We start from the raw sequence: 26,292 nt of genomic DNA on the forward strand, positions 1-26,292 counted from the left end.
CAAACTGAGCAGTTTGAAGTGGAATATGACCCAACTAACAGAAACCGTGGGATTTTTTAATAAAAGAAATGCCAAATTAGATATCGGGTGATTTTGAATAAAGAATAAAAAAGTTAATTAAAAATAGAAAAAAACAAGTTTTTATAAAAATAATGTTCTTTTTAACAAATGTATTTTTGGGTAGAATTCCTTTCTGCGTAGGCGGCCTTCGGCCGCACTTAGGGATTATAACCATCAGGCAGTAGAATTCTCCTTTCTGTGTTGCCAAAGAAAGGGGCTGAACACCTCTTGCAGAGAACACCTTTCTGCGTAGGTGGCCTTCGGCCGCACTTAGGGATTATAACCCTCAGGCAGTGGAATTCTCCTTTCTGTGTTGCCAAAGAAGGGGGGCTGAACACCTTTTGCAGAGAACCCCTTTCTGCGTAGGCGGCCTTCGGCCGCTTTTAGGGATTATAACCCTCAGGCAGTAGGATTCTCCTTTCTGTTTTGCGAAGAAAAGGAGCTGAACACCTTTTGCAGAGAACACCTTTGTATATTTTTAATGCTTACTGGTTATATCCTATCTTCTTTTCTCTCTCATTCTTTTGCATATTTTGGAGTTTGTTAGCTGAACTCCGCCATTTAATTTGCATATGCAACCAAAGTCAGACGCGTGATTTTGAAGGTGTTTTTATTAATTGGTTAATATTAAAGTCGAAAAGCAAGTTATAATAATCGAGTAAAGTGTAAAGTGAAGGCGAATACAAAAATGTATTAGTGAAGTGGCTGCTTTAAGGAGAATAGGAATGATCAATTTACGATAATTTCCGAATTTTACAAAAAAGGTCATATTTCAAACCCAATTCGTAAATAAATTAGTGACCAAAATTTACAAAAGTGAGTGTTAAAATAATGTGTAGACCCTTGACTACAAGTGTGTGGTTTTTTTTTGGATCGGGCCACCCCTTTGGACGGAATAGCCCGAAATAGTTGTGAGCGATACTAAACCCCACCCCTATCGCATTTAACAAATGTACATTTACACGAATCGTATGCTTTTGACAAACAGCAGTGTTCCAGACGCTTACTCAGATCCGTATCTATTACTACGTTTATACGCACGTATTATTTGCAAATAACAACAAAAAAGAATTTTTCACCATCGAATAAACAGTGAGTTAGGTGTTTGCAAATTATTTTTATTTGGAAATAGCTTACGTATAAACGTAATATATGATGATCAATTTGCAAGGGAGAAGATAAAATGATAAAAACCCTACCGAAAAGGAAAAATAAATTGTAAGCAAAACATTCAATACAAAAACTTGAATTGTTTAAACCATAATCGAAAATTTATTAGTGCTGTCAATTAAAACTGCCTAAATATGAAACAAAACCAACAGTGTTGACCACAAAGGGATACATAATGCTCTGCAAGCAGTTCCTGATCGGGAGCCACAGAAGTGGCCACCCAAACAGACAGCTGCTTGAAGAGGAGCCCTCGCCTAGGCACGTCAGGAGGCATCTATATGAACTGACGGACGAAGTCCAGAGGTTCATTAAGCAACCTCTGGACCCGACAGCGTACAGACAGGCCCTGAACGGCATTCACAGGGACTCAGTCTCGAGTTATGTAGACTCTAGACCTGTGAATGCCGTTCTGGGCATACCCCCCCCGGACATTGACGAGACAGAGCTTCATCTGCCTCGGGAGACACGCACTACACTTGCTCAACTTCGCTCCGGCTGCTACTGCAGCAGGTTAAACTCCTACTTGAGTAGGCTGAATGAGGATGTGCCGAACGAATGTCCGGCATGCGGAGAGACCCCACATGACTCGAACCATCTCTTCGCATGCCCGGAAAACCCGACAACCCTAACGGCCCTGTCCCTGGGGACAAATCCCACAGAAGCTGCACGCTTCCTAGGGTTGCCGTTAGTGGAACTTGACGACAACGACTGAGATACCAACCGATCTGGGCGGGGTTGTTGTAGCCGCTACAACAACAACAACAACAACAACAAAGGGATCCAGATTTCTATCAGCTTTACATCGATGTTGAATTTGCATGACTTTTTATCAAAATAACAAATGAAATCTCGATCGGCGATCACTGAAACGCAGCTAGCAACTGTGACTGTGTACTCGAAAAAGCAACGCTGCCGCTTTTTATCATTAAATCCTGTTCGAATTCACGATGAAGCGAACAAAGGTGGCGCCGTCCGACATACCGCTAATTTGGTCTTGCCGATTTTGACAATTCTGGTCTGGTCTGGTAAAAGACGCCTCAGAAACTTTAAATTTACCTAAATTTACTAACACTTGCCCAAAAGTAAACATTTTTTCACATTTTCCTTATTAATTCTGGGAAATGTTTAGTTATTGGCCCAACGTTTTGGGGGTGAAGGGCGGAGGGGAAGGAGGCGTGGCTCCCTAAACCACCCCCATTCGAAAGGGAACAGTCCACACTTTACGAAAGCCCCGCCCCTCTTCGGGACCTCCCGCAGACCCCTGGCGAACCGTTTGAAAATGGGGGGAAAAACGGCATTTACCGAGGCAAACTGAGCAATTTGAAGTGAAATATAAGCCAACTAACCGTGGAATTTGGAAATGAAAAAATTATTCCAAGTTGGTTATCAGGCGATTTTGTATAAAAAAAGTAAACTAAGAAAAAGTTATAAAAAGAAATGTCTCTAAAAATGTTGTTATACAAAAAAAACGCGACAGGTAAAAATGTTATAGTATTAGTGACATGATAGTATTTTAGCGCAGAACTTCTTTCTGCGTAGGTGGCCTTCGCCCGCACTTCCGAAATATAACCTTCACTGAGTCGAATTCTCCTTTTTGTGTTGCCAAAGAAGGGGGGCTGAACACATTTGCGTAGGTGGCCTTCGGCCTTCGAATACATATTTCCCATGGAAAGGTTTATATTTTTAATGCATCTGGGTTATATCTTATTTTCTTTTGTCTCTCATCCTTCTTGTATACTTTGGAGTTGGGCAGCTGAACGCCGCCATTTAATTTGCATATGCAACCAAAGGCATACTCGGGATTACGAAGGTGTTTTTATTTAATAAATTGTAATTAATTGGTTAAAATTAAAGTAATAAAGAAAGCTATAACTAATCGAATAAAGTGTAAAGGGAAGGGGAATATATAAATGTATTGGTGAAGTGGCTGTTTTAAGAAGAATAGGAGTGATAAATGTACGCCAATTTCCGAATTTTGCAAAAAAAGGGCTGTTAAGACCTTTTTTAAACGCGCCTTTATTAATAACAATATTTTAAGTTACAATATATTACTACACAAATTTATCAAATTCTTCGCTGCGTTAAAAAACTTGGCCTCTCTTGCCTCGTGTTCGCCGTAGAAAAAAGAAAAGTCTCCTGCCTTTTCACCTCTTCTTCGCAATGGACTTCTCCCCTTTTGACAGTCGATTTACGAAAGCCAATCAGCGACCGGCACGTAGACAGGGAGTTGACAGTTTAGTTTTTATCGATATCAGATGTTGCCGGATCTTGCTCAACACTCCCCCCTGGTGTAACCTGGCTAGGTTCCACCAACGATTCTACATCAAGAACGGCCAGTTTCGTCGCCGGACTCTCATATAAGCCAGTTATGGTCTTAACTGTCGCGCTTCTTACCTGTCCGTCAGCGCTTTTACGTACACTGACAACTCTACCCTTGGGCCAGAAATTGCGAGGATGATTAGGATCGACGATAAGCACATCTCCGGTTTCGATGGGCTTAACTTTTTCAAACCATTTAGAACGTCGGGTGATGATTGGAAGGTACTCCCTAAGCCATCATTTCCAAAAGGTGTTGGCCAGTTGTTGAGAAGCGAGCCAGCCTCTACGTAGGAGTGGTCCATCATTGCTGAGTTCTGACAAAGGCTTAGAGCTGATGAAATTGCCAAGGAGAAAATGGTTCGGAGTCAATGCTTCATCCGCATAATGAGATATAGGCATATAGGTGAGTGGACGCGAGTTCACCGTCATTTCGGCTTCCATTAATTCTGCGCGTAGTAGCTCGTCATTGGTTTGTCGACTTCCCAAGGTGTAATACAACACGTCTTTCACTGAACGTACCAACCTTTCCCTAACACCGCCCATGTGCGGTGCTGATGGTGGAATGAACCTCCAGAGCATGTTAGGACTAGTGAAGGCTTTGACTATTTCATTCTTATCCATTAGCGCGAATACCGTCCGCAATTCTTTCTCGGTTGGACCCTTTAAAATTTGTACCATTGTCGCTCCAGATTTCAATGGGATTGCCTCGTCGGGCTATGAAATTACGAATTGCAAGGATGCAGGAGTCTGTTGAAAGAGTATGCGCGATTTCAATATGAATCGCTCTCGTCGTGAGGTACATAAATAATACCCCGTACCGCTTTTCACTACTTCTCCTTATCGATACCATAAAAGGTCCGAAATAGTCAACGCCCACGTACGTAAATAGTCGACAGAATGCAGAAACTCTAGCCGAGGGTAGTTGTCCCATTATCGGAGGTTTTGGTTTCGCCTTGTTCAACTTACAGCGCTGACATTGCTTTTGAACTTCATTAACGACTACTCTTAGCCGCGGCACCCAGTATCGTTGTCGTACATCGTTCACTACTATCTCTAAATTCCGATGGCGATATTTCGTGTGGAAGTCAGCCCCAATCAAGCGCGTCATTCGATGACTCTTGGCGAGGATTAACAAACCGTTTCTATCTTTTGAAGTTAAGCGCGAGCCAAGTCGCATAATGTTGTTTCTATCCAGATATGGGGATAACTTGTAAAGTGAGCTGGATCGTTCAACGTACTTCACATGTTTAAGGGAATATATTTCGTCTTTGTAAGTATCGAACTGCGCCTGCCTCCACAGCATTATTTTGGCCAACTTGAAGTCTTCAGTTCGCGGTGTACGATAGCTGCTTACACCATCAATGCCCTCAGGATGTGGTCTGACGCGGCTTAACAAAATTTTGGCACTGCATACGACTGCTGCAGTCATGGTTAAAAGTCGACGCCAGGATGAGTAACGATTTGGGTCCAATGCAATAAATGCATTCAACCGTCCTTCATGATGTGTCCCAACGTACTGGGCACGAAGCTCTACTGTAGTTGCGGCTCCCGGTGAGAAGGACTCTACTGGCCAATTTTTTTCCTCCAGCTTCAAAAACGGTGTACCATTAAACCAGCGAGTTTCAAACTGACCTCAGGAGCTTTCTTCCACTTAGTAGCCTCATCAGCTAAGTTATCGTTTGTTGATATGCAATGCCGTTTAATTGGTTCGGTAGTCTCAAGAATTTCACTGATTCTGTATGAGACGAATTGTTGGTAGCGACGATGGTCACTGTTGATCCAGGAGAGAACTGTGCGTGAGTCCGTCCAAAAATAACATTGCTTGATTGAAACCGAGTGTGCCTCTATGATACTCTTCGCCAAGCGAGCACCCAAAATCGCTGCTTGCAACTCCAGCCGAGGAATCGTTAGCATTCTGATTGGTGATACCCTTGTTTTTGAGGCAACGAGTGTACAATTAACGAAGTCATCCTCGCAGTATCTAAAATAACTCACAGCTGCATACCCTTTTTCGCTTGCATCCATAAACGTGTGCAACTATAAGTTAGGATATTTGGTTAAATTTGGGTGAATGTAATATCTGGGGATTCTGATTCTCTCCATATTCGGAAGAATTTGTATCCACCGAAGCCAATTCGAATATAACGCATCAGGGATTTGTTCGTCCCAGGGAAATCCGCTTCACCAAATATCTCGCATGAGTACTTTTGCGTACATAACGAAGTACCCAATGAGGCCCAGGGGATCGAATATGGTCATAACAAGGCTTAATACCTCCCTTTTAGTAGGCCACCGACTTGTGCGTATTAGGTCACTGCCCCGCTTGTGTTCGGACATCCTAAATGTAAGACTGTCATCCATAGTCGCCCACCACATGCTAAGCACCTTTTCATGACCGTCATAATATACGTTGTAGGTTGTTGAGCCCCTGGATCATACCAAAGAAAACTCTGGTAGTTTTGATCTTCCGACCTAATAAGCACTTGGTGGAACATTTCCGCTATGTCACCACCAATTGCAATCTTTCGCTGGCGGAATTTGAACAATATTGATAAAAGTGATGTTAGCTGATCAGGGCCTTTTAAAAGTACTGCATTTAATGATACGCCGTTGACCTTAGCGGCTGCGTCCCAAACTAGGCGTACTTTATTGGGTTTGTTGGGATTCACAACGGGAAACACAGGCAAGTACCAGTATTTTTTAGCAATTTCTTCTTCGGGTAGTAATTTACGCACGTATCCCTTTCTGCAATAGTCCTCGATTTTCGCTTTTAAAGTTTCAAATAGCTGAGGATCTCGATACATTTTAGAGCGCAAACATAGTGCTCTTCGTTTAGCCATAGGTAAACTATCGGGAAGTGATAATTCAGAGTACTTCCAGAGTAGGCTGGTTTCATATACGTTTGGTAGACTCATCAAGCTGTTTCAATGCTAGTTGGTCGTGTTTGGACAAACTAGCTGCGGATTTAGCGGCAACTCCAACAAATTGTCCAAACAAATATAAGCTTTGAGGGTTTTCAGAAGGTTAACGCAGGCAGACTCTTCGCAGTCGCATACATGAAAAACATGCTGCTCGCGAGAAACAGCTCCATTTGACAATAGCCATTTCACGGTCCAGCCGATGCGGGTTTTTACAGCGATTGGCTCCGTCAAGTTTCCAATGCGGATTTTGGTTGGCGATGTTAAAGCACTGTTGTTTAGGCCAATAAGAAGTTTTGGTCGCATATTATAGTACGACTGCAGTGGAAGATTTTGTAGAGGCTTATAATTTGCCTTGAGTGTAGCGACGTCGAGCGACTGGGATGGTAGTTTCAGCTCTCGGATGGTATGCACATCTTTAAGGGTGAATCGCTTCCCACCTGGTGACGATAACAAAATATCGGCCACTACCGAATCATCCTCGTAGCGATGCGTGTCACCAGTCCATCGTAAACATAGCGATCGCTTTGTGCCTTCTATTTCCAGCTCGTCTTGTAATTCTTCATCTATATAACCGAAGAACCATCGTCAAGGAACGCGTACGTCAACACAACAGGCACAATACGAAAGAGTATTTCGTTGTTTTTGATTATATGAGTGTTTACTACATTGGTCGTAACATGAGCTGGAAACTTATGCAACAGTGGATGATGTTTCAATTGGCACCCATCCATATTGCAAACGATTTTCGCTCTGAAATTAAACGGACTGTGTTGATGTAGGCATCGGCGACATATTTTGTGAGCCCGCACTATTTCCCACTTATCTGCTCGTGACATGCCCTTGAAGGAATCGCAATCAAATATCGTATGTGAACTAGATTTGCAAACGATACAGCTTACCAATTTGTGGTCCTTCTTTCCCTCGGAATGAATATGTAACACACCACGCTTGCGTTCCTTCTGCGAATTGGGTATAATAACGCTGTTGGCACCTTGGGCCAGCTGGTCAACCATTTACTGAAATTTTCCAGATTGCTTTCGGTCAGTGACAATTTGTGCATTCCCCAGAACGCTTGAAATATGGCGGGCAGCTTAGATACTAATTTCTGTTCCAGCTCTGGGTTAGATGCGCAAACATTTTGCACTTCAAGCGCAAAGTTTACTAAGCTCTCCAAATTATCCGTCGTTTGGGGCGGCATGTTACGGATTTGGTCAAGCAAAACGTTTATTATAAGTTCAGGCCGGCCAAATTTCATTTTTAATGTTGAAATTATTTGTGGACCGCACTCTGAATACAGCAATAGATTTTTCACTGATTGCCGAGCTGCTCCTTCTAAATCCTTTCGGAGTCTGATCACACTCTCGTCCTGTGAGAATCCACATATTTCGGTGGTTTGGTTGTAGGTCGCCAAGAATAAAGGCCACTCTTCCGGTCTACCGCTAAACTTTGGTAGCTCTTTGCCTACACTAGTGCGCGCAGCAAGTTGATTACGCGTCAAGTGACGATGATTTGCTGTTTGCGATACGCAATCCATAACATTTTGTCCGACTAGACTGTTGCTTGCTGTATGGCTGGAAGCGGCGTTTGTTGGACCTATGTTGGGTAACCACTGCAAGTTTATTGGCGGCGGATTATGGTGCTTCTGCACGTCTTTTAGATTATTTGTTTCAATAGTTTTACCATTATGACGCATTTCTGCATGCTGCTTCAATGGCACAGTTTGAGTATAGCATTCTGCCTCATCGGAGCGGCTATCAGAACTCATTAGCTCCATACGTCGCAGGAGTTATTTTCGTCTATTCAGGAGCTCCTGCCGTTGTTTAAGAATATGTGCTTCTTCCATTAAGATCTGTTCTTCGACTATCCAACGACTTTTACTAGCTACTGATGCGCGTGATGGTTGTGCCGGACTCGGAGGCCGAGATACCCGTGCATCAGGATGCCTCAACTCGCTGGGCCAATGTGGCGGTGGTTGAGCATCCTCGTCTTTACCCGGATCGCATGGTGTTGTGTCAGTATCGAAGCTACTTTTGCCAAGTTGCGGACCTGCTGTTGGCAACAAGGGGATAGGATCAGCGTTATTTTTAGCAAATAACGATTTCTCTAGTTCTAGATTGTCTATAAATTTGTTGTGAATATTAGCTACCACGGTTGATATTTGGGCTATATCAGATGTACCCACAGTCCCGGTTGTAGCATCTGTCGTGCGAGGGGCAGATGCGCCAGTGTCTGGCTCCGCTGAAACTTCGGCAGCAGAACAGGACCGGCAGACCCACTGTCGTCTATTCACGGTGTTGCTTACGTCCGCACATTTTCTATGAAATTTACGACTGCATTTCGTGCATCGAATCATGTGCGGATTATCGACTCTAGTACAGAGACTGCAATTGCAGCTTTTCATATCAGCCCCGGTTATCCTTTTTTCATCTGACATATTTGCTCCAGACAAGTTTTTTAAGATGTTAAGACCTTTTTTAAACGCGCCTTTATTAATAACAATATTTTAAGTTACAATATATCGAGCCCTAGCCGCCAAAATAACGTAAGCGACATTTTTTTCAAAATTTTCTTTTTGATGCAGGAATATTCCTAGAGCATCTAGATGCTTTTCTGAATCAAAAATAAAATATTGAAAAAAATGTCGGTTACGTTATTTTGGCGGTCAGGGCTCGATATAACTACACAAATTTATTAAATTTTTCGCTGCGTTAAAAAACTTGGCCTCTCTTGCCTCGTGTTCGCCGTAGAAAAAAGAAAAATCTCCTGCCTTTTCACCTCTTCTTCGCCATGGACTTCTCCCCTTTTGACAGTCGATTTACGAAAGCCAATCAGCGGCACGTAGACAGCGAGTTGACAGTTTAGTTTTTATCGATATCAGATGTTGCCGGATCTTGCTCAACAAGGGCATTGATGAATTGATGGATCGCGCACGAATGCTACATGTCCAATATTTATCGCGTCAGTATTTGCATAGTTTTTGTGCTGAACGCTTATTATGATGCAAGAAAATATTTTTATTTTGTAAGAATAATTTGCAGATTATGCATTCCACAATTATTTTAAAATTTCCCATGTTAATTAAAATTTGTTCAATTTGTATTGAAAGGTTTTAAGCAACGAGAACGAAAGCATAGCGAATACGTTTTCGGGGCTCGCATTATGAGAGTACAAGATACACTGACGAAATGTATGGATCGTGTAAGAAACGATGTCTCCTTTGATTCGTGGCTCCGGGCGATAAATAAAACTCTCCAATTTTGCTTATTGTGACGCACAAATATAATGCTTGATGCGTTTTATTTCCTTTAGGAAGTATAAAAATTAGTACAAATTAACAAAATGAACAATTACTTACACTTTGGTGTGTTCTTCCCGGTATGTCAGCCACGAATGCCGCTATTTTCACAGCACATAATGGCTAACACCTCGGTTACATTTTTTTGGCTAAGCGTTGCCACATACATACGTTTTTACAAAAATCAGAAATACATTTATGGTTGCCAACATACCAAATTACAAAGTCTTTATATATAACCGCCAAGCCGCGCCAACATCCCCGCCTCCGTGAATCTAGCCGGATTCACCAACGTCCAACTTGGCCAGTATACATGCTGGTCGTTTGAATATGCCCTCCTTGGTCTGCACTCGCGCGGCTCTCACTTGCCCATCGACGCCAGGGAACACTTGGACTATTCGCCCCATTGGCCATTTCGTACGATGCACGTTACTGTCGCAGATGAGGACGACGTCATCCACTGCTAGGGGTCTCTGCGCCTCGTACCATTTTGTTCGCCTTGTTAGCTCCGGCAAATATTCGTCCATCCACTTCCTCCAGAACCTGTGCTGCATTTGCTGTATCTTATACCACTGCTTCCTGGTGGGGATCATCTTCTCTTCGTGAGGGTGTGGCGTTTGTTCCGAGTTTGGAGTACCTAAGAGAAAATGGTTAGGGGTTAGCGGTTCGTCAGTGTGTTCGTCCAATGGTATATGCGTCAACGGTCGTGAGTTTACTATATTTTTGCTTCGCATATGAGACTATATAAGCAGTGCTCCTGAAGGTTGTCGTTGTTTAGCGCATGTCCCATGGCTCTTTTCACGCTACGGACGAGTCGCTCCCAGCAGCCTCCAGCATGGGGATTCAGGGGGCAATTAAATACCCATTCAATGTTTCTATTCGCCAATGCGTTAAATATTTTTCCATTTTCGAAGTCTATTCTCTGCCGTCTCAGCTCTTTGTCCGCTCCAACGAAGTTGGTGCCGTTGTCTGACCGGATGCGTACAGGTGCTCCTCGCCGATTCATGAAATTGCGTATGCACATAAGACAGGTATCAGTCGAAAGGTCTTTAGCAAGTTCTAAATGCACTGCCCGGATCGTGAGGCAGGTAAACAACGCGATCCAATTCTCGCTTCGCCTACCAATCGCCACGGTGAACGGTCCCATGTAGTCTAAACCGACATATGTGAATGGCCTTACGCACGGTGTGAGTCTATCCACTGGAAGCTGCCCCATTTGAGGAGGATTTGCCTTTTTACAATAGTTACATCTTTTGGTAGCACGACGCACCTCAGCTCTGATTTGCGGTATCCAGTATCGCCGTCGTATCTCCGCGATTATGGTGGCTACGTTTTGGTGTTTCCAGATGTTATGGTAGTAGTCTACTATCAAGCTCAGTGACGTGGTGACGTTTAGGCAGGATTATCGGCCGACGTGAATGCGGAGGGATAGCGGTGGCAGCATCTATTCGTCCGCCTAATCTCATCACACCTACCTCATCTACTACTGGTGTGAGTGTTTTCAGCGAGCTGCTCCGTTCTATCTTCCTTCCGGCAATCAGGGAATGGTACTCCTCAGCAAAAAGGTCGATTTGAACCGCACGGATTATCGCTATTTCCGCTCGCCTTATTTCCGTAGCGCTTAGTCCTTTGTAGATTCTTGCGCTCGCGTTCTTCCAGCAGTTGTTTCGAAACCGCAATATCCAGCCTACCACCCTGGTCATGCGTATAAGCGTTGAAAATCTTGCGAACATGGAAACGTCGACCTTTATCGTCAGCACCGCATATTTTGCGCGAATTTCTTCGTTCGTATCTAAGGGAACCTCGTCCTGCGGCCACATGAACTCGTCTTCTTCTAGGAACCTTGGCCCGTCAATCCAGGTCGATTTCCCTGTTTTGGAATCACTCCACATTACCACTCTCTTTGGGATCTTGTCATGGCAGTGAAGGATGCTCTGCCGAAGTCGTGTAGCCAATACTGCTGCCTGCAGCTCGAGACGGGGAATGGATGTAAGTTTCAACGGTGCGCATTTAGTTTTTCCTGCAATAAATATAGGTTTAATGATACCTGCTCCAGCTAACGTCCTCCAATACGCTACTGCAGCGTAGGCTACTTCGCTCGCGTCCGCAAAAATGTGCAATTCGACTGGTTCCTGTTCAAACAGTGTCCCGTAGCATCGCGGCACGCTCATTTCTTCCGGACGCTTGATACCTCTTACCCACTTTAGCCATTCGTCATATGATTCCTCCGGAATATACTCGTCCCAACCGATACTGGCACGCCAAGTAGACTGGATGAGAAGCTTCGCTTCCCTGGTGTATTCGCCAGCCATTCCGAATGGATCAAACACGGACATTGTAACACTCAGTACTTCGCGCTTTGTTGGTTTCCTCTTGCCGGCGAGCACAACTGGATCCACCTTCGTAAACGACAGCACAAATCTCAGAACGTCATTATTAGTATCCCAGTGTAAGCCAAGCACTTTCTGAAAAAGGCCTGCGTTGTCTCTATCCAGATTTACACAAGACGAGTGCGTTTCCTCTTCATTCATCTTCTTAGTGAGCCGTTCAGAATTGAATACAAATCGCCTTAGTTCAAAACCCCCTTTTTTGTGTACATACGCTACCTGCTCAGTTACTCGGATGGCTTTCTCTACAGTGGACAAAGTCGTCGACGTAATGGTTGCCGACTATGGCCTCGACCGCTTCGGGAAACCGTTCTCTAAACTCCTCCGCGTTTTTGTTCTTTACGAACTGTGCCGAGCTTGGCGAGCATGTGACTCCAAACGTCATCACGTTCATAACGTATACCTCGATGGGGCTAAACACCCCTCGGTTCTCCATAGAAAACGTTGTGCTGCTTGATCCTCAGCGCGTATCTTTACTTGGTGGAACATTTCCACTATGTCCGCACATACGCCCACCGGCTTCTGTCTGAATTTCATTAAAATGGTTGCTAGAGATTGATTAAGCTCCGGTCCACTAAGCAGCACCGAGTTTAGCGAGACGTTGTCGACTTCGGCCGCCGCGTCGAAAACTAGTCGCATCTTTCCTGGCTTATTCGCATTCCAAACTCCGAAGTGGGGTAGATACCAGGTGTGCTTCCCTCCGGCCGCAATTTCATCCGCTGTCAGTCTTCTTGAGTACCCTTTTTCTTCGTATTCTTTCATTACCCGAACATATGCTGTCTTGAGGTCATTATTGCGTTTAAATTCCTTTCCAGAGCTAACAACCTGTTTTCTGCCATTGGCCAACTATCTGGTAGTTCTACATTATCCTGCTTCCAAAGTAAACCTGTCTCGAAGTTAGAAACCCTTTCTCACGGTCGTGCTCTCAAGCAACTCTTTAGCTCTGACTATTTCTGCAGCTTCACAGTCCTGCACCCCTTCGCGTACACTAAGACCTTCGTTGATTAAATAATCGCTCACCATGCGCTCTAGCCTCTCCAAACCATTATCGTCCACTTTAGCAAAGTGCACGTAGTTACACCGTTCGCCAACGCCTCGATTCCTGCCTCCGTATACAATCCATCCGAGCTTAGTAAGTGTCACCGAGTAGCCATTCACTCCATCATCAACAGTCTTCCTTGAGATGCTCAAGTGTGCGTTGTCTAACCCGACCAACAGTTCAGGAACCGCTCCATCGTATCTCTTGATCGGCAAGTTACGATATTTATACGGCACCTCTGACAGCTGGAGTGTCTGTGCCGGCAGTTGAAGGTTGTTCACCGTTCTGACATTCCGCAACAAAAACTTTTTATTGAACCTACCGACTCCAGATATATGTACATCGACCCTGCTGGACTGCTCGGTTACCGTAGTGTCCCCAAACCATTGCAGCGTCAAATTTTCCTGCTGCCCTTTAAGACCGAGGCGACCAGCCAAGTAACTGTTCGTCATCGATATGGCCGAACCATCATCGAAGAGAGCAAAGCTGTTTATAACTCGACCGTTGCCGTACAACCGAGCTGGCAATATTTTATATAGCAATTTCGAACATGGATTTGGTATAATGGCACTGGTGAGAACTTGTTGTCTTTTTGCTGCTTCCGATGAACGCTGCCTGTTCGCCATTTCCTGCCGCCTAGCATGTAGTGGTTCGTGCTGCTTCTTCGTGCACCCGTTTATGTTACAATTATGTTGCTCGGTGCAGTTGTTGCTACTGTGCCCACTCCTCAGACAATTAAAGCACAATCGTTTTTGCCGAACCAACCGCCATCGTTGACCCCACTGCATATCCAGAAACCTCTTGCACCTGCTTATTACGTGCTCACCTTCACACACCACACATATTCTCCTACCGCGATTGCCACCGTTGAGGTCCTGGGTGTGAAAGAAGCGCGTTCGACCATCCACTCTTCCGCTCTGCCTGTGATCTGTGTTTGTATTAACACAAGCACTTGCCACCAACCTCGAAAGCTCTTGCAACCAGTCGCTGAAATGGCGTATGTTCGGCCTCGGTACTATCGTCAAGGCATGCCGGGCCCTGTCGATCCTCTTCTGCACTGGCAACTTCGCCAACAGTTCATCCATGAGTGTCGGGTTAGCTAGGTGATGGTCACAATTAGCCGACTCCAAAAACGATGCTAAGTTTTGCACCTTAGTGGCGAATGGCACTATTTGCTCGATGCGGTTTTCATGTATTGGCGCTACACCTTATATTTTCGCGATTTGACTTTTTACCAGCTGCTCTGGTCTACCGAAGCGATCTTCCAGGGTACTAATAACGCGCGGTACGTTACTACTATGAATTAAAAGACGCTCTACTACCTCTCTTGCCTTGCCTTTAACAGCCTTTTGCAAGCGCATCGTGTTTTGTCGCTCACTGTAGCGATATTCATTCGTTGTCATAGTAAATGCCTCTTTGAACATGGGCCAGCCTTCAGGACGCCCATCAAATTCTGGAAGATCGTACAGCTTACGCCCTTGACCAGATCGCGTATCTGCCAATGTTCTATTAAGATCGCTCAATACGTCCGCAAGCGAGCCGTTAACGCTTTCAACTCCCACGTTGCTAGGTGCTCTAGAGGCTCCCGCTAATATTTCTTGCTGTCTTTCTTGGCTCCGCCTTAACTCCGCCTGTAGCTCCTGCATCTGCNTAGTTTCGCCTCCATTGTCGTCTGCTGACTGTCAACCACTTCACTGGTTGTTGCTGTATCGTTGTGTTTAGCTCGTCCAACCATTCGACGTCGCCGCCTGTCGCACTGCCTTTACTGCCGGAACGCGTGTTTGGCATGACTATGTTTACCACTGGCTCTTTTTACAAAAAAAAAAATTTTCTGGCTGGAAGCTCTTAACGCTTGAAGTTGTGACTCGTTGAGGCTACCACCGGTGATGTCTAATACAATTATCAAGTTCGCAGTAGAGAAAACAAATGCCGGAGTTGAGACGTACGCCTAGTTACACCGCAGTCCGAAACCCAATAAGCAGACGTCTAGCTTTATCTGGTCGCCAACTCGTGGAGGCAAAAAAAAAATTTGCATGAGCTGAGACGTGGATAAAAGGGCAGACCAGCAACCATTCAACAAACGATTAGCTTTATTTTCTTTAAAAATAATCGCAAAGGCAAAAAAATTTACGTATGGTCTCGAGACGTAATCCAATTAGCAAGGCAGACCAACAACCATTAACGAGAAATTTGTTATGTTTTATTAAATCGCAAGTAAAAATGTATATATGCTGTGAGACGTAGATCGATGTTTGAATCCGCAGACCAACGGTCGAGTAAAAACGCTGTTTTATTTTTAAGTCGTAAAAAATGTTTGTTTAAAACTTGAAGAAATATGTATAAATCCGCACCCCAAGGGTCATAAAGTAATTAAAACGCTGGCTCGTGAAGTTGAAATCGCATAAAATATTTTACATAAAACATGAATATATATATCAGCCTACCCACCAGTAATCGCTAAGCAAACGCTGGCTTATTTGCAAAAATCGTAAAATGTATATCTATAACGTAAAAGACAATGCTTCAAATTCGCTGATCAATAATCATTCCTCAATCTGTCTTTATATTTTGCAGCAATAGTTCCATATTCGCATTCAATTTGCATTCACATACATATGTATGTGCTTTTATTCTAATGGCGCAATTTTAGGCTCACCCTAACTCATAAAATGTCTTNCTTTTTTCTAATGGCGCAATTTTAGGCTCACCCTAACTCATAAAATGTCTTCTGTCTCACACGATGTGGCTAACTGCTTTCTATGCTCCGTTATTTTCACCGACCGTTAACCGTATGTCTTTCTAATAACCTTGACTAAGTCACACTGGACAAACCAACCCCTTTACATAATCTCAAAGGTACTCACCTGATGTCCAAAACGCTAACTGTGGAACTTGCGGGATGCTCCCGTGCTTATCCTTGAAACTGCTTTGCTTAAAACAAGGTAGACATCGAAATAAAGCGGCGCTTTAATGCTGGCGCTTGAATTTGCACAACGCTGGTGGTGAAGCCGGTGAATGTTAGGTGCTCCACTTGAAATTAGGTGTGCACTCCCTGATGGTGGAACTTATAAAATGCTGGATATATATGCGTAGCTCGCAAAACTTGGGTAAAGCTGTTCATGCGCCTCCAATGGCGCTTCACATAATCGGGCGCTGCTACGGTGGTGAAACAAAAAACTTTTCCGCTTGCAAAGTGAAATAAAAACTTGTAAGAAACGATGTTTCCTTTGATTCGTGGCTCCGGGCGATAAATAAAACTCTCCAATTTTGCTTATTGTGACGCACAAATATAATGCTTGGATGCGTTTTATTTCCTTTAGGAAGTATAAAAATTAGTACAAATTAACAAAATGAACAATTACTTACACTTTGGTGTGTTCTTCCCGGTATGTCAGCCACGAATGCCGCTATTTTCACAGCACATAATGGCTGACACCTCGGTTACATTTTTTTGGCTAAGCGTTGCCACATACATACGTTTTTACAAAAATCAGAAATACATTTATGGTTGCCAACATACCAAATTACAAATATATAACCGCCAAGCCGCGCCAACAGATCGCGTTAATATTTATTGACGATATTGCGATCTGCGACAGTGATGGAAAATCAAAATTTAAAATTGTGCCGAATTTCTCCGGAAAAATGTGCCTAAATTCAGGTCAATGTGCCAATAAATTGAAAGGAAATAGGTACCACTTTTCTTATAAAATATAGTTGCGTTCCAGATGCTTTACGATTTNCCACCGCAGTCCGAAACCTAATAAGCAGACGTCTAGCTTTATCTGGTCGCCAACTCGTGGAGGCAAAAAAAAAANATCAATAATCATTCCTCAATCTGTCTTTATATTTTGCAGCAATAGTTCCATATTCGCATTCAATTTGCATTCACATACATATGTATGTGCCTTTTTTCTAATGGCGCAATTTTAGGCTCACCCTAACTCATAAAATGTCTTCTGTCTCACACGATGTGGCTAACTGCTTTCTATGCTCCGTTATTTTCACCGACCGTTAACCGTATGTCTTTCTAATAACCTTGACTAAGTCACACTGGACAAACCAACCCCTTTACATAATCTCAAAGGTACTCACCTGATGTCCAAAACGCTAACTGTGGAACTTGCGGGATGCTCCCGTGCTTATCCTTGCAACTGCTTTGCTTAAAACAAGGTAGACATCGAAATAAAGCGGCGCTTTAATGCTGGCGCTTGAATTTGCACAACGCTGGTGGTGAAGCCGGTGAATGTTAGGTGCTCCACTTGAAATTAGGTGTGCACTCCCTGATGGTGGAACTTATAAAATGCTGGATATATATGCGTAGCTCGCAAAACTTGGGTAAAGCTGTTCATGCGCCTCCAATGGCGCTTCACATAATCGGGCGCTGCTACGGTGGTGAAACAAAAAACTTTTCCGCTTGCAAAGTGAAATAAAAACTTGTAAGAAACGATGTTTCCTTTGATTCGTGGCTCCGGGCGATAAATAAAACTCTCCAATTTTGCTTATTGTGACGCACAAATATAATGCTTGGATGCGTTTTATTTCCTTTAGGAAGTATAAAAATTAGTACAAATTAACAAAATGAACAATTACTTACACTTTGGTGTGTTCTTCCCGGTATGTCAGCCACGAATGCCGCTATTTTCACAGCACATAATGGCTGACACCTCGGTTACATTTTTTTGGCTAAGCGTTGCCACATACATACGTTTTTACAAAAATCAGAAATACATTTATGGTTGCCAACATACCAAATTACAAATATATAACCGCCAAGCCGCGCCAACAGATCGCGTTAATATTTATTGACGATATTGCGATCTGCGACAGTGATGGAAAATCAAAATTTAAAATTGTGCCGAATTTCTCCGGAAAAATGTGCCTAAATTCAGGTCAATGTGCCAATAAATTGAAAGGAAATAGGTACCACTTTTCTTATAAAATATAGTTGCGTTCCAGATGCTTTACGATTTGCAGGAAAGGCTGTTTTCTCCATTAATAAACCTTATGGAAGGTGGTCACCTGGAACGGCTTCCTGTAAAATCCTGCAAATCGTGAAGCATCTGGAACGCAACTTATATATACAGGACTTATTGCGTATAAGAGGAAAATAAATCTCACGAATACCTTTCTTTAATGCAACAACAAAAACCATAAAAATCAACGTTTGAAACTTCCAACGAAAAATGTTGATTCAAATTTAAAACTTTGTTGTCAGAAGTTTAAAACTTTCGGGTATTTAGTTTTATAGTCCATTCAATTTTAGGATTATAAAGTGCAAGTGTGGCTAAGAATTCGCGTTGATTTTTAATATTTTCTTTTTATTTTTTTTTTGCATTTTGTTTATACATATTGGATGTACAAAAAATTTGAGTATGAAAGAAACAGTGCAACACCTTCAACGAAAAAGTTCTAAAAAATCAACACGAATTGAATGGACTATAAAACTGCATACCCGAAAGTATATGTAGTTTTCAAAAGAATTTACGTATGAACAATAATCATCGCTCAATCATTAACCCTGAATTACGAATTGTAAAAATATTTATTCCTAAAGTATTTGCTGATTACAATGCCCAGCTTGCGCAAACTTACATGTGACTACCATTGTGGTCTAGAAATGAGAAGGCCTGATTCTTTGTATATTTACATTTTGGAATTCAGGGAAAATTGTAGTTTATTCAATTAGTTCAATTTCACTGAGATCATTTTCTGTAATATTATAATGCAGTACATTTTTCGTTTCAAAATCAATGTTATTCGTATCGTCAAAGCTTACTGCTTTGGCGCGAAAGCCGTAATGGCTTTTAAAATTTCAGTATCAAGGTTCTCTTTCTTAATTCTTGGCAAAATTTAACATTAAACTCCAAAGCATTTTTAATTTAATTTTCTGCCGGAATTTTCTTTAATAAGAAATATTTCGGCTCCAGTTCCACAAAGGGAATATTCAAAATAGGTTTGTGATTATTTAAATCTAAAATATTTATTAAATGATGTTTAACATTTGTTTTAGAGATGAAATTGCGACAAATTTGTTTAAACAAAAATGTTAAGCGTATATGCGGAAGGTGCAAAAAATATTTTTAATTGCGGATCCGAAAGAAATATATATCAGTTGCATTGAGTTAAGCAAAAATAGTGCCGAAAAACAATCGATTGTGCTTAAGGTGCCGGCTACTTCCGAAAGGGCCGCAAACGGCACAATTTGTTTTGAAAGGTTTTCGCAACAAGAACGAAAGCATAGCGAATACGTTTTCGATGTTCGCATTATGAGAGTACAAGATGTACTGACGAAATGTATGGATCGCGTTTTGAAAGTGCTACACGCTCAATATTTATTGACAATATGGCGATCCGCGATCCAGATTTCAAAACTTTTAGGGTACTGTCACACGGTCAGCATTTATTGACGTGATCCAATTATCGCGATATTTATAATGGTGTAGCATGCAGTATTGATGGATCTTGATCCATATCACAAAATTTCTAAAAATTTTGAAATCTGGATCGCGGATCGCAATATTGTCAATAAATATTGAGCGTGTAGCACTTCCAAAACGCGATTTTAATTAACATGGGAAATTTTAAAATAATTTTGGAATGCATTATCTGCAAATTATTCATACAAAATAAAAATATTTTCTTGCATCATAATAAGCGTTCAGCACAAAAATTATTCAAATACTGACGCGATAAATATTGAGCATGAAGCATTCGTGCGCGATCCATAAATCCATCAATATGGATGGCGATCCAAATATCGTGATAATTACTGACCATGTGACAGGACACCGTCAATAAATATCGCGATACTTGATCACCTCAATAAATACTGACCGTTTGACAGTGCCCATATAAAGGGAGCTTTTCAATTAAAGGATGCTTGAGGAAACGGCCATTAAAGGAAAAATCACAACGAAAGAATCACTTATAATAAAAAAAATTGCAAACGCTGGAGATTTTAAACTATCGATAGTCAACTAGTACTATAAATAGTTTAAAGCTGATGCCAGATAAAACTTTGTGGCTTTGCGTGACATTTATAACTTTGCCAGCAAAGCGCCAGACGCAAAAGGTATGTCACAATGAACGCAAAGAAAAGAATTTTCTACTACTTTTTTACTCGTGAAAATTGCTGTGGATTTTATTTGTTGGGCTTTAAAAATATCAGCAATGTAATTAAATTTAATTTTTTGCATGAAATCTCGAATTTGGATGAAACAAAAGAAATATTAAACCGGCAGATTTTCAACGCGCGCAAAAAGGTGGGACTTGGCTATATTTTTGCTTCGCGCTGAAGCTGAAACGATCTATGTGGCATGCGTTGTGCATTTTCATACAATTCCTATTATCTGTCAAAGCGAATCGGTCACGCCAAAGCGAAGCAGACGTTTAATACGGCGTTTACATGAGACAATTTTGCCAAGACAATAACCAATACATTCACTCTTTTTCACTGAGGGCCAATTTCAAATGAATATTTAAATGACACTTAAGTTTAATTGTGGACTTTTGTTTAAATGCCATTTAACTTTCGTTGGGTTTCAGATCAACTTTGTTTAAATATGCCAAAGAATCGGCAGCACTGCAGTTTGTTCCTTGAAATTGGTGTTGCATTTGCTTGTTTGTTTAAATGAGTAGCATTCCTTATCTCCCAGAAATAGTTAGAAAAAGTCCGAAGTTGTCAGATTTAGTCCAAAAAGCGTTCCTTAACTCGAAAATTACAGCAAAACTGAGAGCAGCACTCAGTGAGAGTGACTCTCTTCAGTCCGAAGTAGTTAGATTTAGTCAAGGTATATTCAACACGGTAGAAGTGACAACTCAGTCGAGCTCTCTCATAGCTGACTGTAATGTCAAAAAATGTAAACAAAGAAATTAACCCTTTGTTATGCATGTACCAAATTTTATCATTAGTGTTCGCGGAGCATTTTCCCTGAAGGAAACATTGGTCCAGTTGCTCGAAAAATATAGTCGTAGGTATAGTGGTTTTGTATCTTATGCAGCGTTTTTGCTGCATTTAAAATGCAACATTTAGCACTTTCGAACATATGTTTTAAACCAAAACTTCAATTCAAAAGTTTGAATTGTTTTAACCCTGACCGACCATTTGTTTATGTATATATTAATTTGTCGGTGCTGTCAATTAAAATTTCCTCACATAATTAGTAAACAAAACAAACAGAATTGATCACAAATTGATCCAGATTTCTATCAGCATCAAATCGATATTGAATTTTCTTAACTTTTCTTTATCCAAATAATGTAAAATAATAATTGAAATCTCGATCGGCGATCACTGAAACGCACTGAAGCCACTGTATACTCGAAAAGGCAATGTTGCCACTTTTTCTCATTAAACCATGTTCGAATCGTGGAAATTTTGGAAGATCACAGGGTTGCTTTTAGCATTTAGATTCTTAATGCAAAAATGGAGTTGCATTTAGTTGCATTTAGGTGACGAATTTTGTATGGATAAATGTACATTTAGAGTCGGTTACTCAATGTCTGGTTAACACTAATCTGCGGTTAAACATCGTTATCGACGTCTTCGGCTCCATGCATACAACAGGGAGTCGGTAACGTCGATAACTATGTTTGATCGGAGATAAGTGTTAACCAGACATTGAGTAACCGGCCCTTAGGGCCGGTTGTTAAATGTCTGATTAGCACAAATCGGAGGAAGAAGCTCCGGTTAGATACAACGACTGCTTTATCGATCATATGTTGTACACATGATGACGAAATCGTCGATAATGATGTTTAACCAGCAAGTAGTGATAACCAGACATTGAACAACCGGCCCTTAGAGTAGCATTTAGAGCTAAATGCGCTAAATGTGCTTTTACGCGTAAGCAAAAACAGCGCATTATGTATGTAAAGCATAAGGTATGAGTTTTGAACTAAAATTGGTTACAATGTCACGCAGTACCGCACAACGGGTACAATTAACGATTTACTGATATGTAGGCACTTAGTCATCGAATTTTCATGTGCGTCGTTGGCATGCACAGAGAGTATCTGCTTAGAAAATCATAGGTCCCCGGTTCGAATCGCATCTGGCAAAAGTTGTATTTTATTTATTCTTTTATATCTAAAATTGGTTACAATGTAATGCAGAAGCGGACAATTGATCCGAGCCTAGGACATTCAATTTTAAACGTAAATAGAATTTTACATGTGCTTGGACCAAACTTTGGACAGCTTACAATCACTTGTAGTCTAGTTTGTGGCGTGCTCTAAGTCTATTTCAAGGTCCTAAAGGGTGCTTATATAGTATGTTACTGTACTCGTGGATCCGGTCGTGCTTGTTTATGGCACACTTGCTCAGTTTGGGTATGTGCATCAACAGCTAACTTCGTCCCCACAGACACCTCAGGTACGCCCGAATCTTAGGATAATTGAAGCATTGGGGGGGAATCGCAAGGTACTGTGCCTGGTAACAAACGAGAGCGCTTAGAAATACTCAGTTGCAATGGGCAACAAATATAAAGTCACCGGCCCTAAAATGGTTCTCGCACACACACGAAGAGTATTCCAATGAAACACCGCAGCTATTCGCCCACCTTTTTCGCTTCACTTGACAATAAAGTTTGTTGTCCTGGCTCTTGCCACACACAGCACACCGCTCGTAAATCCTATTCATTTTATTGTGTATTTAAAATCAATAGCGCAGCTCACTATTGAAAATTTAAACTAAAAAATTAGAATTTTTAATTGTATAGGGTTAAGAGTTGACATTTCAGTCGCAGTTCAAAAGAGAGAAATTTCGAAATCACTTCTACCTTGTTATGCCTTGGATTTAGTCAGAAGAATTTTTGCTGGCAAAATTTTGAAAAGTGTCAAACTCAACTGAATTTAAATTAACGGAAATTAAAGAATAAACAAAAAGTGAGAATAATCTAAAAAGTAAAAAAAGTTTTGTTGTTGCCATTCTTTGGATTAAAAATTGTGTTGTTTGCGTTTCTTTACTTTTTCCTGTTATTCTCTTTTATTGAGCGCGTTTTGCTTACGCTCTTGCATTTTGACATTTTCAGATTTTAGTCCGAAAAGATAAGGAATGAACCTATTTTGTGCTGAACAGCTGATTGTTTTTTGGTGGGATTGATTAAACAACCTACCAATCAATCTTGGTTGTTTGGTACAAACACAAGGTTGCATATCTTATATTTAAGTAGCCAATATTGGCCATTTTGCAGATTAAATGTATGATCTGAAAGTGAATAGTGGAAGTTAATCAACAATCTCTACTTAAATAGGCCACTTCCGTAAATTGAATTTTGTGTGCCAAATGCAAAGTAAAATTTTGACAGTCCAAAAAAACTAAACGAACACTCATGCGAAAGCTCTATTTTTGTGTATTGCTGAAATTGTTCAAATTTATATATATATATATATATATATATATATATATATATATATATATATTGCAACTTGCAAGTAGCGTACGCTTTTTATGCTTTTTTCAGCTTAAATTTTGATTTTCACTCTATTACCGCCAAACATTACTGTGCTTATATATTTATTATTTTATTTATTTATTTATTCAAGATTTCAAACACAACAACCATTAGTTTTATTTACAGTGTTGGAGAATAAGAAATATTAGCATAGTAAATATAAATACAGATAATATTATGAAGATAGTTAGGAAGGGATGATGAGATCGCAAGGGGGATAACTTTATGAAATAAGATATAGAAATATGACAGATTTTGAAATTTATTGAGCAAAGTAACGCAATAGTTCTCTTTTGAAATGCAATATGCCCTTGATACTTCTGATCACCACAGGTAAGATGTTCCAAAGACGGACTGTGGAAACAAAAAATTGACGCTCAGATATGCGTGAGCTGAATTTCATGTGCAGTATTTGTGTGGAGCGCACTGATCGTGTAAGTTTTAATCNCAGACATTCTGCCATTGTTTCTTATAACTTGCTTCAAATAAATAGCCTTTATGTTATATGTATATTTATTTAAATAGATATCTCGTAAATATAATTTTTTCCAATTTAGTGAGGTAGTTTCGATAATTTCTTTATCCCCGTGCTAGTAGTATAAAGTTAGTGACACTGCGCTTTATAACCAAAGAAAACACGACTATTGTCGCATGTGTAAACGAAAAGAGAGTGTGGGTCGTTCATGTAACAGAGTGCATAAACTTATAAGATTATCTGCTTGATAAAGTTATCGGTTTAGATGAATACCACTATTAAGTTTTTTTTTTACAAACACTGTCACAATTTGCATAGAGTTCGCAACCATAGAGCAAAGTTGGAATCAAATAAGACTTTGCTAATAACAATCTTATCTTAACAGGTGTGAAGTGTTGAGTTGTCCGTAGTACTCTTAACATTCCATATACTTTGCCTATTGTTGTAAAAATATGATTGTTCCACGTCAGTATTCTATTGCATATAACACTAAGGTTTTTGACGGTGTCAACAAATGTAATCACAGAGTTGTTTAGAGTTACTTTAGGGTAGTTGTCAAGGTCAAAAGTTTTCTTGTATATAGCAATGCACTGCGATTTTCAGGGGTTCAAGACTAATCCATTATCATTAGCCCATTCATTTACGAGACACAAATCAGCGTTCAGAATACATATGCAGTTTTCAGTGGCGGCGAATGGACTACTGAGATAGATTTGAACGTCATCTGCATATATATGTACGTTGCTGTGTTTAAGAACATTGGGTAGGTCGTTGATATATAACACGAACAATAAAGGGCCAAGTATAGATCCTTGCGGAACACCTTTGGTTACAGGCAGTAGGTTAGACATGGAACTATCCACNATATGCTTTCAAAATTTGACCTAGCCCCATGAGCTAGGTAAAATTCTGACGTTCGTATTCACCCCGAGAAATGTCAAATTTTTAGTCTCTTCTGTCAAAATTTCCTGTTTTCTATCAATTGGCACAGGCTCTTAGAGAGTAAATTGGACAATTCGGTCACATATTAGTTACTTTGAGAAAAAGAGGCATGACAAAATCGCAAATTGGAAAAGTATGCATGGCTTAGTGAAAAAGTGTGCATGTATTGCTATTGTCAATTAATTGTTTTCAAGACAGTAAATCGGACAATGATTTGACGTATGCAGACAATAATTTTGACGTCTTGTGCAAGAAAGAAAAGAAATTCATAACAAAAGAACTCAAATAACACCAGAGACGCTTGTGTGTATATAACTTCGTCTATTCCTTATTATTTTTTAGTTTTAGCTTAAATAGCTCGCGCGAAATGCGCATTATAATTAGTGCGTTCCAGCACGTCTACGATTTGCAGGTTTTGCAGGATTTAGTCCAAAGTCGTTCCCGTACGCAAAAAATTCTGTGTCTGGGAACACTCTCGTGAGAGTAACTGAGCAACTGTTCCCAGAATGAAGTTTCAAGATTTAGTCCGGAGTTTTCCTTCTGGCAAATTCATGAAAAGTGTCAAACGATAGGTAGAGTTACATTTGTGTACAAAAACAGAACGCGGTGAAAGCAAATAACCTTACATTTGTTAAAAAATGGAAGTAAATAATGAAATATTCGAATATATATGCAATTATTATTAACTGCATAGATTTTAATCATTATTTAGCGATATTTCAGCCAAATCAGTCTTGTACTAATGACGAGTAAACAAACCAAATGACGTTTTTGCTGGAAAAAGTGCTTTTTGCGTTCCCGTACACTTCTGCATCTGTTCTCCTGTTACTCTCACTTGAGAGAGTAAAATTGTACTTTGACATTTCCACAGGTTTTAGTCTGAAGAGTACTGGAACAAATTAAATACAACGTTCACGTCCGAAATTTTGCTCAAAATGAATTGTCATAACTATTGTCAGGACGCCTACTCCACGGACAAAATTATCCGCGTTTTTTGCAACTATATATCTTTAATGTGTTGACAGCATTGCCCAATGTAAACGCGCCGTTATGCATGAGAAAAGCTATCACCATGATTCAATAATACAAGGTTCGATAAACTAACAGTTGTCTCTCTCGCACCGGTCCCTTAGCAGTGTCACTGTGTTGCTTCTTTGCAAATTTACTTGGAAAAAGTGTAGCTTTGCTGTGAAATAGAAGAATAAGCTTTTGTGCAATATGTTTATT

At 40.9% G+C, this 26,292-nt stretch overlaps 1 protein-coding gene across 1 annotated transcript; it reads right to left on the minus strand.

Moving 5' to 3' along the window:
• Positions 1-7,353: 7,353 nt before the first annotated feature.
• LOC108374530 (uncharacterized) lies at positions 7,354-8,252 on the minus strand. The gene is made up of 2 exons (XM_017630539.1): positions 8,151-8,252; positions 7,354-8,063 (listed from the first exon to the last, which is right to left on the minus strand). The coding sequence occupies exons 1-2, from the start codon at positions 8,242-8,244 to the stop codon at positions 7,366-7,368; spliced, it is 792 nt and encodes a 263-aa protein (XP_017486028.1). The 5' UTR covers positions 8,245-8,252; the 3' UTR covers positions 7,354-7,365.
• Positions 8,253-26,292: the final 18,040 nt, after the last annotated feature.

This window comes from Rhagoletis zephyria, unplaced genomic scaffold, assembly GCF_001687245.7.
Source record: "Rhagoletis zephyria isolate East Lansing unplaced genomic scaffold, Rhagoletis_zephyria_1.1 Rzeph_scaffold_00005, whole genome shotgun sequence".
Lineage (NCBI taxonomy): Eukaryota > Metazoa > Arthropoda > Insecta > Diptera > Tephritidae > Rhagoletis > Rhagoletis zephyria.